The 17,014-nt window shown below is 41.7% G+C and overlaps 2 protein-coding genes across 2 annotated transcripts in view; one reads left to right on the forward strand and one right to left on the reverse strand.

The window, feature by feature from the left end:
• Positions 1-159: 159 nt before the first annotated feature.
• On the reverse strand, positions 160-3,266 carry LOC137914439 (RAB7A-interacting MON1-CCZ1 complex subunit 1). Its single transcript, XM_068757988.1, has 6 exons — positions 3,173-3,266; positions 2,472-2,581; positions 1,939-2,085; positions 1,481-1,612; positions 1,263-1,377; positions 160-1,174 (listed from the first exon to the last, which is right to left on the reverse strand). The coding sequence occupies exons 1-6, from the start codon at positions 3,264-3,266 to the stop codon at positions 939-941; spliced, it is 834 nt and encodes a 277-aa protein (XP_068614089.1). The 3' UTR covers positions 160-938.
• A 1,671-nt stretch (positions 3,267-4,937) lies between these two features.
• LOC137914433 (succinyl-CoA:3-ketoacid coenzyme A transferase 1, mitochondrial-like) overlaps positions 4,938-17,014 on the forward strand; it is a 29,945-nt gene continuing 17,868 nt past the window's right edge. Inside the window, exons 1-7 of the mRNA XM_068757983.1 lie at positions 4,938-5,042; positions 5,668-5,776; positions 6,348-6,438; positions 7,499-7,634; positions 8,235-8,384; positions 8,470-8,576; positions 9,740-9,800. Of these exons, the coding sequence (XP_068614084.1) occupies positions 4,938-5,042; positions 5,668-5,776; positions 6,348-6,438; positions 7,499-7,634; positions 8,235-8,384; positions 8,470-8,576; positions 9,740-9,800 (759 nt within the window). The remainder of the gene's footprint in view (positions 5,043-5,667; positions 5,777-6,347; positions 6,439-7,498; positions 7,635-8,234; positions 8,385-8,469; positions 8,577-9,739; positions 9,801-17,014) is intronic.

The raw sequence follows: 17,014 nt of genomic DNA on the forward strand, positions 1-17,014 counted from the left end.
AGGCGAGTCTACGACGTTGACGTTTCTCTGGTCCCGTCACTTCCTTGTTGCTGGCGGCAGCGGAGGATTGTGGGTATTGTAGGCCAGACGTCCAAACCCGAAGTGTGGTGAAAATGAACTTTTTATTTTTTTAAACAACGTGTGTTTATTGTCAACAAAGACATAAAAAAAAGAACTTTATTTTTTTTGTCCAAACAACACATATTCTCTATAATAGTTATACTATCGAGATTATTCAAGTGGGCTTTTCAAAAGAATACAAGTGGTGCGTTATGAAGCTAGTGTGAACAGATCTTAAACTCAAGATGGTCATTAATACAGCGTTGTCAAACTGTCTGTAAATATCTTTCCTTACCATTAGCATATGTTTATACTTATACATATAAAATATATGCAATTATATTAAAAGCATAACAAAAGGGCAACAAAACAATAAATAAAGTATTAATGTGCAACGTCTCATTTCCAGATGGATTATCTTCAAACTTGTAACAATATTAAAAAATAAAAAGTCAATTTATTTTTTATGAATACACATTTTATATTATTATTATAACATTCTCAGAACAAAATATGTCCCCCAGTCATAAGTCAGGATGATAACTGCTTTTTGAACAGGACAGGGCAAACAAACAACAAAATCAACCATCTCCCCTGCAGCCGCTGCCAGTTTACACCATCAGTCTCACACTTTGACCTGTTATTGACCTGCTTCTGCCTAAGCTGTTTGGCGTGGGAAGAGGATGCCTGCTGACACACAGACCCAATCTCTTTTATTTCATATACCTCTGCCTCCCCTTAACTTTCCACGACATTACACCCCACGTAAAGGGTTCCATTTTTTTTATTTTTTTTGGAGGGGGGGGGGGGTATTGTCAAATGTTTTAATACTGAGCTTAGATCTGTGCCTGGGGGCAACATCAACACAAAAGCTTGTTTCACTGTAAAATACTAAGGATTTCCTTGGCATTCTCTGTGTTCCAACCCTGACCCTGCAGAGGGCCCTCACAGGCAAGCACATATTTGTTGAGGATCTGTGTGCCAATGTCCCGAAACTGGAGGCGATCTCCTTTGCAATCCTTAGTATCAGCACTGCAGTCCTCATACTTGACAGCCCAGAAACACATTTCACCGATGTACATCATTGTCAACAGGTGTGTGTCTGAGAAGATGCCTGGCAAAAACACAAACTGGTCGTGAGCATGACCAAAAACACCTACAGAATTGAATTCACATTAAGACGGCTGAAATGACATGCTTACCTTCAGAAAGGAAGTTTGCTGTAGCAGTGTCATGGAGCACTACCCCATCATTGAGTTTTACAGAGTTCCTCACCTGCAGCATCCGCATCAGGTAGCGCACCCCTTCCTGAATACACTGTTAAAAATAGGAGAGGCAGGTGATCGCTACACCTCACATCAGTACATCAAAAACATCAACAATGCATGAAAGAAGTGGTCAACCGTTCACAATGTGATACCTTAAGGAATGTGTCCTTGTTTTTCTTAATCCATTGTTTACGTTGATGAAGGGTGTGGCAGTACATGTACAGCAGAGCTCCCCGTCTCCAATAGAGGCATTCCAATAGCTCCAGTCCCAGCACAGACTGTACCTGTAATGGACCAGAGACATTAATAAGGCTGTCACACAATTACACGGCAGTAAAACCATAAATGAGAAAACTGAAGTACAACAGATGTTTTAGACTATAAATACCCAACAATCAATGAAAACAAAATATAGAAGGGGGGGGGGGGGGGGGTGTACTTTTCAAAGGGCCAATAGGTGTTTGTGTGTCACCGGTGCACATTTCACATTAGATATGCAGCTACAAATTTCACCACACACACAAACCGTTGGTCTCCCTCATTGTCAAATAATGCTAATGAAAGCGACAGACATTTGCATCACCATAGAAAATAGTTTGGAAATACACACTTCTTGTGCTGATGTTAGCCTCCCAGCCAAAACTTCTGGCTCGGTCAGGTCCTGCAGCAGTTGCTGGATTTTAAATGGGGAACAATCCTCAGGGAACTCCTGGTCCACCAGTTTATTCTCTTCATAAAATGTAATGTCTAGAATTACCTAAAAGGATGAAAAGCAAATATACACCCACATCAAAAAAATGATACTATGTGAATAAAATCTATGCACTATTTTATCTTTATTAACCATTACCAACCATGGACTCACTGGCATTAATTTTCCTCAATGTAAGCAACTTGTCTGACCTCTACATTTTTAAAGTCATGGTAATGATTTTCAAAATGTAATCTTTACTGGCAGTGTATATTAACCATTCATCAAGCGAAACAGGATCGATGTGGGTGATTTCACTCATTTCTGATGTTTCATAAACCAAATGAGTAATAGAAATAATAGAAATGATGTTTTTATACATCTATAACAAATTAAAGTCATCTACCGCAGCTGAATACAATAATTACAGTTTGATGTGAATATATACATACCTGTGTATAATCCTGCAGCACCTTGGAAAGGTTGGTACTCTCCACTCCTTGTCTGTAATAGCTTTTCAACTTCTCTAGTATGGCAGATGCATTCTGTAAATAGTCATCATCTGCAAAGGAGAAATGTGGCATTATATTATCGCCTGCGTATCTAGATACAGAGGGCGCTCCTCGGCTTTACATGTTGCTATTAATTTGATTAATTTCGCTTCGCATTTACACAAACAATTCAACCTACGCCACAATCGAACACGGTAATTAATTAAACGACAACATAATATGCAAAGATGCTATGCTACAACGTAACGATGTTAGCATTTAATGGAAAATATAAAGGCGTAATAGCAAATTTTCTAAGTAATAAGTAGCAGCGGCTAATGGTTTGTCAACAATCACATTTGGGCTAATGTTAGCAAACTCCCGGATAGCCAATAGCTCGAATACTTTGATAATCAGACGTATAAGTAGCGAGTGAACGCTAGCGTGTTATTTTAACGAATGATAATTCATTATAGATACGCATTTATTGGCAACATGCAATATTCTAACAGACTGCGGCGGTTAAGTTTCGCTCGATATCGTTAGCTGAGATGCTATCGGGCTAAAAAAAAAAAAAATGGAAAAACGTTAGCCGCTCAAACTAAGTGTGTAGAATAGCGACAAGTCAGAAAAAAAGAAAAACATTTTTTTTTTATCGATACCTTGCTTTTCGGATCTGAGAGAAGAACACTTGATGTCTATCTCAAATATCCTTCTCTCCAACTCCAAACCTTGTCGCCTGTACTCGTCGGCCATGACTCGGCATCTGTCACGTGACGTGAGCCCGGGATCGCTCACGCGCTCGTGAAAACGGAGAGCAGCGTCTCTGCGTCCAACGCACCTGAGGCCCATCATAAATCTATCAATTCTGACGTGGCTATTGATACAGCGCGTGCCATTTGATAATCGGAATCACTTTGAAGTTGTTTTATTGTTCTTGTTTTGTTTCTAAATAGTGTAAAAGTGTTTCGGGATTTTGTAAATGTGTTTTGCACCTCACGGCCAACCTTCCAATACTTACTAACCTTATATAACAATTAATTATATTAACAATTGGCTCAGGGTAGAAGACAGGGTTAAACAACTCAAAATGGGATTGGTATTTAAAATAGTTAATGCAGTTCTGCCCTCAGGCCCCTCAATCCATGCAACCTGAATAAAGATTTAGTGACACCTACAGCCACAACACTAGAGGGAGCTCAAACAACAACCTGGTTACAGCCTCCTTTCGGACTTAAATCATCTTTTTATAATACTGCCCCCCAAGGGTGGAACTGTTTGACTCCTGCCTTCAAAACATGCAACTTTTTGGACTCCTTCAGAACGGCCCTGAAAACTCACCTTTCAGGGGGGCAGAAACGGAGATAGTCATCACGACTCTCTCCGGATCAATCCCCCCCCCCCCCTTTTTTTGTCCACCTACGTTGTACATATGTGTCTTCTTCAGTTATTGTTATTTTGCATCTGTGGAGTAATTTATTTTTATTTTTATTGGTATTGTTAAACATTGATGATTTATGTACGAAAGACTTTCAATGGAAACAAGACCGCAAGGGCTTTTTTGAAATGTTCCTCTTAGACAGGATGTTTGACTGTACTTGTACTGTAATACATGCTACTGTTTGACTGTACTTGTACTCTAACACTCTATCTAATACATATATTCATCATCATCATCAAACTCATCCACATCACAATCAAGGACTTACCTTACCTTACACAATTACCTCAATAACTGTGTAATTTTTCACTCTGCACCTTAATACCTATCATTATCCGTTGTGTGTATTTGTATTGTTTTGACCTGCAGTGCACTGCGCAGAGCCCCTTTAATTTCAGTGCTACACTGTGTGTAATGACAAAGTACTATTCTATTATATATTGGTGACCTTTCCAGGATGTACCCCCCCCCCCCCTCCCCTTTCTCCAGATGGGCAAGGCTCCCGAACCATGCAAAGGTTAGATGTTACGGATGATGTAAATAAAAGTGCCAGAATGGACTCATAGTTCAGTTAAAATTGCACTCATTACATTGTTTATATCGCAGAAGCGATTGCGCTAAAACGGATTCAAATCCACTAATTTGTTAAAACTCAAATGTATAGTCAAATGAATCGAATTATGCTCCTGTTTCCGTATTACGATACTTTTATTTTGTTCCTGACAACGCGCACCAAGTAAAAACGGGAATGTCTCGCGTGGCTTAGCAGCAAAACACTTCCGGTCGTGCAAAGGTCATCGACGCAACTGTGAATGGGCAGCGGTGAGTGGCCAAGTTAGAACGTCATTAACAATGCGCAACCAATCAGAGGAAGAGGAGGGCGGGCCTCGGTGTCGACGTAGCGCGTATGTAAAATGCAGTCCAGCGCAGTCCGCTCTCCGGCGAGAGAACCTGCGGCGTTAATCTAGATTGCTGTTAGATTAACCATGGCTGCCTTCAAGGCGTTACACAGAGCGCGGGATATATTCTTGAGAAACCTCTCAGGTTTTAGCAGAGTCAAATTAACCTTGGAATATCCCGGATTGAACAAGGTGAGGTATTTAAACGGAGAGAGCACCGGGTGTAAGGATAATGAATATGAAAGGAGAAAAGGCTCGGCTAGATTTAAAGGTCATTGTATTATAAAGACTTTTTTTCACACGAGGTCGAACTTTTCAGAACAAAGGGAATTTAATTGTCGGTAGTTTTCCCTCAAGTGAACTTTTCGAATCCCAGAGATTCTTAACCTCATCGAGCCAGCAATAGACATTTTGGTTGCAGGTTTTCGAGGTCATGTTTTGCATGGACCATTGACGCAAAAGGCACTTTGGTCAAACCCATAGTTGGACCTTCATACGTAGTTATTAGGTTCAATATGACTGCATTGCTGTTTTTAAATGTGACAGTATCATACTATTTGCATAATGATCTCCCAAACAAAAACAAACACCGGCTCTGTGATGTAAATACTGCCTGTTCTGCATCGATGCATCTCTTTTGGTCATGTACACAACTGGCCAAAAAGGTGTTTCCGGAAAAAGTGATGTGTTAAAAGATATATATATATATACTATAAATTCTGTCCATCCATTGTCGTCTCAGCCTTTTTTCATTGCAGCTTGAGCATGTTCAGGAAAACAAAGGATGTTTTCCAACTTTGTATTCTGTTCCCTGCAGACCTGTGGCTGTTACTTTTCTACCTCCAGCCAGCGAAGCTTGCAGTTCTACTCGGATCCTGCTGATGCAGTTAAAGATATCCCAAATGGATCCACAATTCTGGTGGGAGGTAATTTCACAGACAAAATCATAAAGGATGCACCTCGGGTTCAGTGCTGGAAAAACCGGTTTAGTTTTCTGCTGCAAGACGTTCAGCAATGTGTGGACATTGACCACTTTATAACCAAAGGATCCGTCATGGTGGCATCCACATAAAGAGCACGCACGGATTCCACCGCATGTTCGGAGTGCCATTGTTAAATGTTTGTGGAGAGGTTTAGTCATCCAGGTCACGCACGCACAGTGCATGAAGCTCAAATCTCTCTTGCGGGGAACAAAGAGAGAGTCCGATCCACCTGAGTTGCATGTTTGTGTTGATGGGAAGAACTTGGAGAACCTGGAGACATGCAGACATGGAGAGAACATGCAAACCACCCACTGTGCCACCGTGCTGCCCCCCCCCTACAAGCCTAATCAATTTAAAATATTTTCCAGGGTCACACTTCTTGCTGTGACAACTGAAATAAACACATTATACACATATAGTAAATTTTTTATTGAGCCAACAGTTACTACAATACTATATACCTGTTACACCTATATACCTGTTTTTCTTTGTTTGCTGCCATTTCCCCCCACAGGCTTTGGATTATGTGGCATCCCAGAGAATCTTATCAACAGTTTGCTAAAGAGTGGCGTGAAGGGTCTCACTGCTGTCAGCAACAATGCAGGGTAAGGTGTGGAAGAGACCAAATCTCCACCCAGACATATCATGCCTGGGTGGAGATTCAAAAAAAAAAGAAAAGAAAAATCCATTTGTCAACACTTCTGTGGAGGGAATTTGGGACCAACCTGACAAGGGCTTGTGGCGTCCGTCCATATCAGGATGCGGGGTGTGAACCTGTGACAACATGTCTGTCAAAGACACGTTTGGATTTTTGAAGCGGACTTCGATTTTTGTTGAATGTTGATTCTTTTTGATTGTTTGCTTAAGCCGGGACATTTCCCCTGAACAGTCGTCGCTCCACCATTTTGATATCTAACTGGTTTTTCCCCAATTGCGTGTTCTACAAAAAGGTCTCCTCGCCAAGTGGGTGAGACTGAATTTGTGACATTATTGGAAATATTTTCCTTTTGTGTCTCTCTGCGATTGGTTGATCAGAGAGAGAGAGAGGGAGAGAGAGATGCATTGGCGTTTGACTTTGTAGGACCCAAATACAGCAGGCTCTTTATTCAGCATAGTATGAAATTGAAGGATTGTGGTTGTAAGCAAGAAAATATGATTGATCTGTGGCCGAGCTGAAGTTCCTGGAACTTTCTGTTTAACGTTTGCCTCAGGACAGATAGGAGAGTCAGCATGAAAGGGTTAATAGCTACTGGTTGACTGGGTTTTAGTACTCGCACAAAGCATTTATTTACACACCAGTTCCATGCACACAATAATTGCATGACCTATGTTGTGTTCTAATTAGCCAGTGTTGTGTGTGTGTGTGTGTTCTTTTCTTTGGCATCCTGCACACATTGGGTCTAGATACCTTCATCAGAAATTGTGATTAATAAGAAATTTTATGCGATATTATTTTTTTTAAGGCGATATTTCATTAAAGCTGTTTTATGACCTTAACCAAGTTAAGACAAAGACTTTGATGGTTTGGACGTGTCCAGAGGAGAGACGGGGACTATATCGGTAGAAGGATGCTGATGAGGGAACTGCCAGGGAACAGGGCTAGAGGTCGACAGATCGGTTTGTGCACTCTCCTCATTGAACTTTGCATGTCTGTCTCTTCTTCAGAGTGGATAATTTTGGCCTGGGCCTGCTGCTGCGGACGAAGCAGATCAAGAGGATGATCTCCTCGTACGTCGGGGAAAACGCCGAGTTTGAACGACAGTATCTGGCCGGGGAGCTGGAAGTGGAACTAACACCACAGGTCAGTCAGGAAACAAGTGGGGCGACTTTGATTGGATGTCAGTCTTCAGCCACCGTATTGTACTCTATTTGTTAAATATATATTTTAGATCAATTGACCCATATTGCAAAAATCATAGATCTGCACGAGATAACGTTCAATCTTTTCATGCAGCATGGTGACCAGTAGATAAGAGTGGTTAGCATTTGGAAAACTGTGTATGAATAGTACGTTTACTCACTAGGAAAGCACTCGGGGCCTCGGCGGAGGTAGTTAGTTTGAAGATGAAACATTATGAGCACAGGGAGAAACCAGCGAGACGGATAACGGGTCATCTTTAACCACCTCACTAGCGAGCAGTGGAACGGATGCGCTGCCGTGTGTTTTACGAGAGCAGAAAAGACTTGCAAGCTCGCTATGAGAATGCTGAATGCTGCTGCTGTTGGCTCCTGTGAAGTCCAGAGGACTACTTTTTTAGTCTTTTTTTAAGAACACTCAAGTTAAACCAATTCACGTGAGTGCTCAGCATTATGTAATAACTTGAATGGCCCATCCCTCGTTAATACGTCAGTCTTTTTTCATATATATATATATATCAATATTCACCTGTCTTCTACACAGGGTACTCTTGCAGAGCGGATCAGGGCCGGGGGTGCAGGAATTCCGGCCTTCTTCACGGCCACTGGCTACGGCACGCTGATCCAAGAAGGCGGTTCTCCCATCAAGTACAATACAGATGGTAGCATCGCTATTGCCAGCGAGAAGAGAGAGGTGAAGGGTGACTTTGGTTTCCTTTGGCACGTTGAGAACGCCATTAGAACATGCTCAGCCTTTAATATGCTGTCTCACTGCGCAGGTGAAGGAGTTCAATGGCAGACACTATATCATGGAAAAGGCCATCACTGGAGACTTTGCATTAGTCAAGGCATGGAAAGCTGACAAGGCTGGAAACATTGTTTTCAGGTATGGGATGAAACTGGAATTCACAGAAAGAAATATTTTGTTTTTTTTCCAAATATAACAATTCAAACAGCAGACTTGTTACAAAGATGTAAACAATCATTGCACCCATTCATGGAAATCCTTGTTATTATTTATTTGTAAGGCAGTCTGATTGAATAAGTAACCTATTTGAGTGGTGGAAATTGATGGATGTGGATGGAGTGAAGTCTTCTTCCACCAGAGGGCGGTGTCTTTCAGTAAACTGGCAGCTCAGGGATAATACAGCGAGCTTCTGTTTTCCCTCGTCTTTCTCTGTATAATAATACATCTGCAATTCAAATTGGAATTTTCATTATATACTGTGTATATATAACATTTACCATTTACATTCTTAAATTGATACCTGCAACATGTTTGGGAAAATTCACGTTTACCATTCCATTTCACGTTTTCTGTTCATAACATTCAGCAAGCATTTGGGGGGAGACACTAATTGTTGAATAAGAATTTCATCTTATTCTTTATCGATGAATGACCTTGGTCATTCTGCAACCACAGCACCACATATTTTCAAGGGGGGGGGGGGCAGGTCAGTTTTGGACTCTTACTCTGAAGCCATGTTTTTGTAAAGCGTCGTCTGGGTGGCATGATTTTTTGTTTTTTTTACAAAACCTTTATTGTTTTCCAGCATTAATGGTGCATAAATTACGAAAGTTACCCAGGCCATAGGTTCTTCCATCAGCTGCATCATCAGTGATTGACTTTAGTGCTGCTAACAGTCTTTTTGCCTTTAGCCCAGAGGACACCAGCGTGAGGATGTTGTGGATGCAATACTTACTCTTTGCATGATAGAGACTTAACATTATTTTGTGGATGCATTGTTCAGATGTGTTTACTGACTGTTTTCCAAGTAGTAGTGCAGTATACTTTATGGACTCTTGTCGGTTGTTAATGCAGGGAAGTATTGATCTTCATTCTTGCCTCTTATTTGTGGAGATTTCTCAAACTTCGGTGACATTATCTTTGCGCTGTTTTTATACTGGAGCCTATCCCAGCTCTGGATGCTGGAAATAACCACTTCCTGTTTTTGTTTTCCACAGTAGCCCAAAGTTTTCGGAATCTAGGCTCTATTTCCTCAACTTTTGCTTGTATTAAATCACGTCTTTCTTGCTCTTTTGTACCAGGAAAACAGCCAGAAACTTCAACCAGCCCATGTGCAAGGCAGCCAAAACCACCATAGTTGAGGTAAGCAGTTCCAGTAGCACTGTGATTTGCTTACAATCCTTGAAAGTATCCACTGATACATATCAGTTAGACGAGTCAGCACCTCAAGTGTGTTCACTGGAGGTGTCCTTTACCCATTTTCATGCATTATTTCTACTTTGACTCACTCAATTTTCAAATGGAGTTATTTTGACCCCTTTAGCCTCGAGGGAAAGTGTAAAAATTTGATAAACGGCTGGAGTGAAACACAAATAATTCATGTACTCCACGTGCTGTGCAAATTAGATCCATTTTTCAACACCTGGAACAGCCTCCTGGACTTGGTCACATTTTAGAATAGAATAGCACTTTATTGTCATTACACACGGTGATGCAAGCAAATTAAACTGGCTCTATCAGGTAAAGAATTCAAGCATTTGACCCCAACCACTCTAATCTGCTAGTCACCAAAACACAATATTGCCAGTGACTCAAATAAACACATTTCAAATCAGTGGTACCGAATCCAACTGTCCTCAAATGACAAGGCAGGCAGCTGAACCCCCCTCAAGGTCAGAAGCAGTGTTAGAAATGGGCGATCGATTCCATGCCAGTTTGTAATAGTGGGCTGAAGAATGTCCCTCGAATTGTTAATAGCTTCCGTTCCTCCAAAAGTAACCCTGTAACCTCCAACATTATTAATAGATGATCATTTATCAGAATTTATCCTCCGTCTGTGGGTCCAAAAATGGAGTGAGAATGTCCTGCTGTCCCTCGGCTGCCTGATTACCACCGATTGTCTTTCAATTTGTCCATCATTAAATCGTACAGCCTTGTGTGTGTGTGTGTGTGTGTGTGTGTGTGTGTGCGTGCGTGCGTGCGTGCGTGTGTGCGTCTTCTCCCCCGCCACCCCTTTACAAACACACAAAATGCTTCACACCTCCCATGTAGATGCTGTTTGATTCACAGAGCAGCAGGGAGGGAAAACTACACGTTGGACGCATTAAAACACAGGTGGCGTCTAAAAATACATCAGTAGTGAAGCCTTCCTCACACATCTACCAGCGTTCCACGAAGCGCATTTGCAATTTATATGATGGTTGTTGGACCTGAGAAGTTGGGCTGCTGTTGCTGAATAAGTGTCTGATCTAAATGTGGGAAATACATTCTATCACTCCAGAGCTATTGTGGACTGTAATTTGGTTTATTCTGAGAGATGGCAACAGCGTAAACCAGTTTTAATCCTGTACACCAACTCCAATAGATTCATTGTCCAAAATCCAGAGTATTTTGCTGATGACGACCGTGATGGATGTCGCTTCCCTCCAAATTTAATTTATGGAGAAATTACCCAATTTCCTTCTGCAGGTATAACGAGAGCGGCGAGAGCAACAACGAATGCGTGAGACATAGACGGTTGAGACATGAATGATATGCAGCTCTGCACAGAGCGCCACTTCATGAGATGCCAGAATAATTGGATGAATTTAATGCTGAACTTTCTGCACTCGAAATCATCTGCTTTTGAGGGGGTGGGGGGGGGGGGGGGTGTGTGGACAGGATGAAACAGTTGTTTAATGGGTTTAGAGAAGTAGGCTGGAGACGTTTTCTCTCAATTTCTAGGTGCGTTTCTAAAATAGTTTTTGGGGCATTTCTTCTTGCTTACAGTCAGGCGTGGCAGGAGTGATAGAAAAGAAAGAGACAGAAACAAAGAGACGACAAGTTAAAAGGGAGGTTTAGATCCCACAATATCACAAGCTTCCACGATTCACCTGACACACTTCAGTTAACAAGGCTGAGAAAAGTTTCGTACACTTCTCAGCCTTTGAAGAGTGGCATGGAACACAGAACTGATTGCCTGACTTGATTTTTCAAATAAGGACACTGTACCAACAGCCTCTTTTTTTTGGTGAAAGACATGTTTGCAGCCTGAAGACATCATTAAAGTTGCCTATTTTTGTAAAGGAATTAATGCCAGGCAATTAACTTCAGCTCCAGAGTGTGACACAAATCATGTTATTTTGGGGAAGGAAAGCTCTGCCTTTGCATTCCACCTTAAATGAATCCCTCTAATACGTGATGCCGTAGTGAGTTTGTGTCAAACTGCAGCGTGAGTGCAGCCTCGTCTTTGAAGATTTTGTATGTCACTATTTTTGTGTCAGCAACACGGAATCCTTGTATACAATTGGCAACCACCGTCCTATTGGCTTTTAATTTAACAGTATATCAAACGGGACTGTCAGATTTTAAGTCATAATTTCATTACAATCTCTGGTTATTTATGTGTGTAATTAGTTTTGCCCCCCCCCCCCTCGTCCCTGCCCCCCAACATTAAAATTATCAGAGTAGTATCAATCTGTCCATTGGCCTGTAATCGTTGTCGGGATCATATCTTACAAACTATACACAGTAACTTAATCAAAATGTAAATACAGTTGGAATCTATGAATGAGCGGTTTCCATGGTAACGGGTCATTTTAGTTTAGTCTGGTTAGCGCTGTCACCTCACAGCAAGAAGGTAACGGGTTCGAATCCTATCTGTGCGGCGTTTGTATGTTCTCCCCGTGTCCGCGTGGGTTTTCTCTGGTTTCCGAAAACATGCAAATTAGGTAAATTGGCTGCTCCAAATCGTCCATAGCTTGTGCGTGAATGGTCGTCTGTCTCTGTGTGGCCCTGCGATGCGCTGGCGATGCATCCGGGGTGTGCCCCGCCTCTCGCCCAAAGCAAGCTGAGATAGGCGCCAGCAACACCCATGACCCGGAAAAAGCATTAGAAAATGACTGAATGAATATTTCCATCCTCCTACTGCCCCCCCCCCCCCCCACTTATGTTTGTGCTGAATGTAAACTACGAGCGGCAGGAAAGGGGTGTCACAGCATGAGATAACAAAAAAAAGCATTTTGGAAAGTACCAGATCCTCACCAGCAATGGCCACGGTTGCTAGGCTACCAAATCCTGTTATTCAATTGTCGAATGTTCCACAGCTGGTCCAGATATTCCTTTATCGCAGATATATTGATTAGATCCCAGTGCATTGTGGGCTACAATGCACCAGAGGCGTAATCAAAGCGGTGCTTTCTGTACTGTCGTTCAACCATCAGTCACCGTAAATGACTCGACTGTGTTCTGTTACCGTGACAGTGCAGCGTTGCTGTGGGCGTTGGTGTGCACGCACAACCAAGCAGTCGCGCATGAGTCGAACGAATGTATGTGCGAGTGCATTTCGTTCTGTTTACCGGGATAGAGGCCTGATTGAATATGAATGATCTCTAGCCTCGGGGGGGGGGGGGGGGGGGGGGGGTTCAGCCTCCATTGGACATTTGTCTCGACACAAAAGCAGCCAGAAAACTACATATTTAGAAAAGAGAACTCAAACGGATTGGATTTTAGTCATTGATTGTGAATTTGAACTAGGGTGTAGATAATGTTTCTCATTTATTGCCTACAGTGTGTGCTGCTATAGTTCCTATTAGATACGTAGATGGATGGAGGCTTTATTTATCCTGAAGGTAATTCTGGTACTAGTAACCCACACCTTTCATACTATTTCACAACAATGTTACTTGTTAGTTGTTGTGCCTTCTTCTTGACTTGTGCCCTTCAGTACCCTTCCATTACTCAAGCTTTTGTTGGCAAGTCATTAGAAAGCCACTCATTCTCGCCATCATTTCCTACCTGAAGCGAATTATGAATTGATGTGCAGAAGTTGCAGAATGAATATCATCAAAAAAAGCGGTGTGCTTGCGACGCCACCTCTTGCCTATAGAAAAGCTGGGATGGGCTCCAGCAACACCTAAGGGCCGGAAGGCGGATAGAGCGGACATGAAAACAAATCGATGAATGAATTAAAAAATATATATTTTCATACGTATAGGCCATTTATACTGCACATACGTACACACTCATAACTCCGCTGCGAGTGCATTTCGCTCATTGTAACAGCGATTCCTTGTCGTTAAACACATACTTTTACATTCCAAAAAGCCCGTCGTAGCCCCCCAGTTGTCGTTAAATGAGTACGTCGGTAAGCGAGGAGCACCTGTATAGCATTAGACAGCGACAAAGTCTGTGTTCTGTGTTTTTATTTTATTTATGAGCTGAAACCTTCCAAGAGCAAACGGTGGTAAGCGCATCACTGTTGGGGCAACAACCGCAAGACACTTGCTGCAACAGATGTGTCTCCGTCAAACAGAGGGTCAATAATGTGCTGAGACATCCCAACAGGACCATACTGAGACGTGAGGCCTCGGATCAATTCGTGTATAAATAATACATGATGGCGAGACAGGGCAACACAATTTATTTGTTGTAAGCCTTTAAAAAAAAAAAGAGAGACGTGACCAATAGCTGCACTCATGAATTTACTCTGGTGAATAAAGAAGTATGACTTGTGGAAATATTTCTGATATCTGAAAGTCTGCTTTGCTGGTTGAGTTACATTAATAATAAAGTAAATATTTTGAAAGTATATTAAGATTATTTATTTCGATGAACCTTGGTGCATAAATCTGTGCTCTTGATAAACATAAAATAAGGGTGCATGTTGTATACTCAAAGTTCAGACTGCCTATCATCTGAAGCACATTGCACGGAGCTTCATGCGTTATTCAGAGAGTAAGGATTTGGCTGGGAGTGCAGATATCTGTGCAGTGTGTGTGTGTGTTATTTGTGAGAAAAGTATTTTTAGTTCCTGTAATGCTGTCAAGGTTCGCATTGGCTGGCTGGCGCCCGATGTCGTAGAAGCTGTCATAGACCATCCGAGCTTCCACTGAGAGGGAACAGCTTGCTTGTGTTGTGAGTATTCTGGGTTAGAGTATAGAGCCAGAGACGAGCCCCGAAACTGGAGGCAGTATATGGCCAATTGCCCGAATTCAGAAACTCACTGAGAGGAAGATGGGGAGGCTAAAAATACACAGGATAATGAGTGTGGCATTGCTGACATCCTCATGCTATGTTGTTGGAGACGTGCCGTTCTTTCTCTCGACTATTGCATCTTAATTCGTGCACAAAATATGAGCACACAAATAAAACATTGGCCGGGTGGATTTTATTTTTAGCTCAGGAAACACCATAATTACTGTATATTATTACTGACTTCAGTTTTACAATCTGCAATATCTGGCATATGATAATATGATTTCAAATTGAACTACAATATGAAAAATGGTATGCAGTTCAGTTTAATAAAGGTCAGTTATAAGAGAAGTGGGTCAACCTGACACCTTGGTCAGAAATAAAAATGGCCAATTATCATCTTGCCACATTCTAGCGGTTGAATTTTCCTAGCGAAAACACTCCATCACATTATTGAAAAAAATAAATCCCCATTCTGTTCTACCACATTTAATAATTTATTATAATATTGATAGGTGGGAGGCATAAGTGTTTTTCAGCTATAAAAGGGGGGGGGGGGGGGGGCACACTAATATAATCATGTAAGACCTACATTTCCTGTTTCTGATCTTTAAGGAGGAAACATCGAGGAGCGACTGTGACTACAGTGACCAGATGGCCCCACCGTTTAGTTTTACACCCATCACTCGGATGCTCTAAATCCATCCTGGCTGCTGCCTTTATAATCAGCAGTGCTATGAACATGGCAGCCGCTATGAGATGTTGGCTTGCCAAAATTCATTTTAACTTACAGTATCATTGCCATTTTGGGGGGCGCAAACAATTGATCTTGTTTATTAATCGACCGACTGGAATGTAAACCAGACGGTCTATAATCTGCTCAAATTAATGCCGTCTCTCAGAGAGCATTCATTCTGCTTCTTAATTTTTCTGCATGGTTCTATTTTTCATCGACTGATCACATTTGCTTTTAAATTAATATTTTTTTTAAAGAGTCATTAAACTGTAAACGTAGCACTATTTATTTTTGTGTTGGATGAGCACAACTGTTATAAGCATGGCATATCTCCAGCACCTTATTTTTCATGGTTAGAAAAGACAACACTGTCTGCGGCGCAGCTGTTGGTGGTTTTATTCCTGGAATCTGGGAGCAATGTGATTCAATCAGTGTGGGGTTAACAAGATTTTACAAAGCTCCACAGTCTAAAAAGGTACAAAAATAAATAAATAAAAGAAATTAAACTGGTTTTGTCCCTAGAGAGCACTTTGATTCCTTCTATCCTCCTACCAGCTCACTTCATGCCTTGCCCAGTTCTTATTGATGTGAAAATCCCTGTGCAGAAAAAGGACCATCAATGTGTGTGTGTGTGTGTGCGTGCATGCGCCTCTTTACTCGTTTGCCACACCTGCTCATTTGTCTGTGTTTTTAATCATTATATTTAAATGTTTCATCGATCCTCGTCCGTTGATCCTCCTGTCTGAGTTGCATCTAAGCAGCAGTGCAGCTGGGTCGCCTCACCTAGATGAAAGCATCGGAGGCTTTTTCATATGCGCAGAACATTTAAATTGCATGAGCCTGTTATTGTGCTCTTACTTAGGCATCTAATTGAAAATTGAGCCAAAACACGGTTTGTTTGTTTGTATGTCATATAAAGAGACCAGCAAACGGGAAAGGTCTCATACAATTTGACAAAAAATGGGTTCAATCAGTTCAGCGTAAACCTTGGATTTAATGCCACCAAATATTTGCAGTGATTCTCCTGCAACCTCACTTCTTTGCTAATTTATAATCAGATGTGATCAGCGTTCCTTGATGAGGATGTGTATGGAAATCACGATTCTCACAAAAGGCAGAGTGAGCCCTCCAGAGAACGGTGTGGGACTGCTCTATCAATTCTATTGCGCCACCAATCTCATCTTGTTTGGTCTCCTTTTCACCGTGAGGCATCAGGGACTTGCCATAACCCGACCGAAGGAACCAGAAAGAGTTGAAAATCACTTTATGGTCCTGAGTGGCCCGAGCTCACAGCAGACCAAAAGCCTGTGTATCCATGACAACGCTAAGATGGGATTCACTCTTAGCCATTGATTCCTCTCAGTCAGCGCTCAGTGCTGAGGGGAGGAACTGGAGATAAGGAAGGATTCAATTAAATTTGCTCCGAATGGCTGCTTGCCCCTCATGTAAATTGAATAAATAGGTTACACTCTGAGCAACACAGGAGTGACGCACAGAAACGCGGAAGCGAGCGTGAGAATTGTTATCGTAGTCCCCATTTGGTTTTGATTATGGTACTTCTTTTTCCTTTCTAATATTTTCATTTCAAGCGCTTTCCCCCCCTGCTCAAGGTAGAAATCTTTTTTTTTTTAAAGCTCATCCCTCTTGAATTTTCGTGATTGATAAA

Source organism: Brachionichthys hirsutus, unplaced genomic scaffold, assembly GCF_040956055.1.
Source record: "Brachionichthys hirsutus isolate HB-005 unplaced genomic scaffold, CSIRO-AGI_Bhir_v1 contig_696, whole genome shotgun sequence".
Classification (NCBI taxonomy): Eukaryota; Metazoa; Chordata; class Actinopteri; order Lophiiformes; family Brachionichthyidae; genus Brachionichthys; species Brachionichthys hirsutus.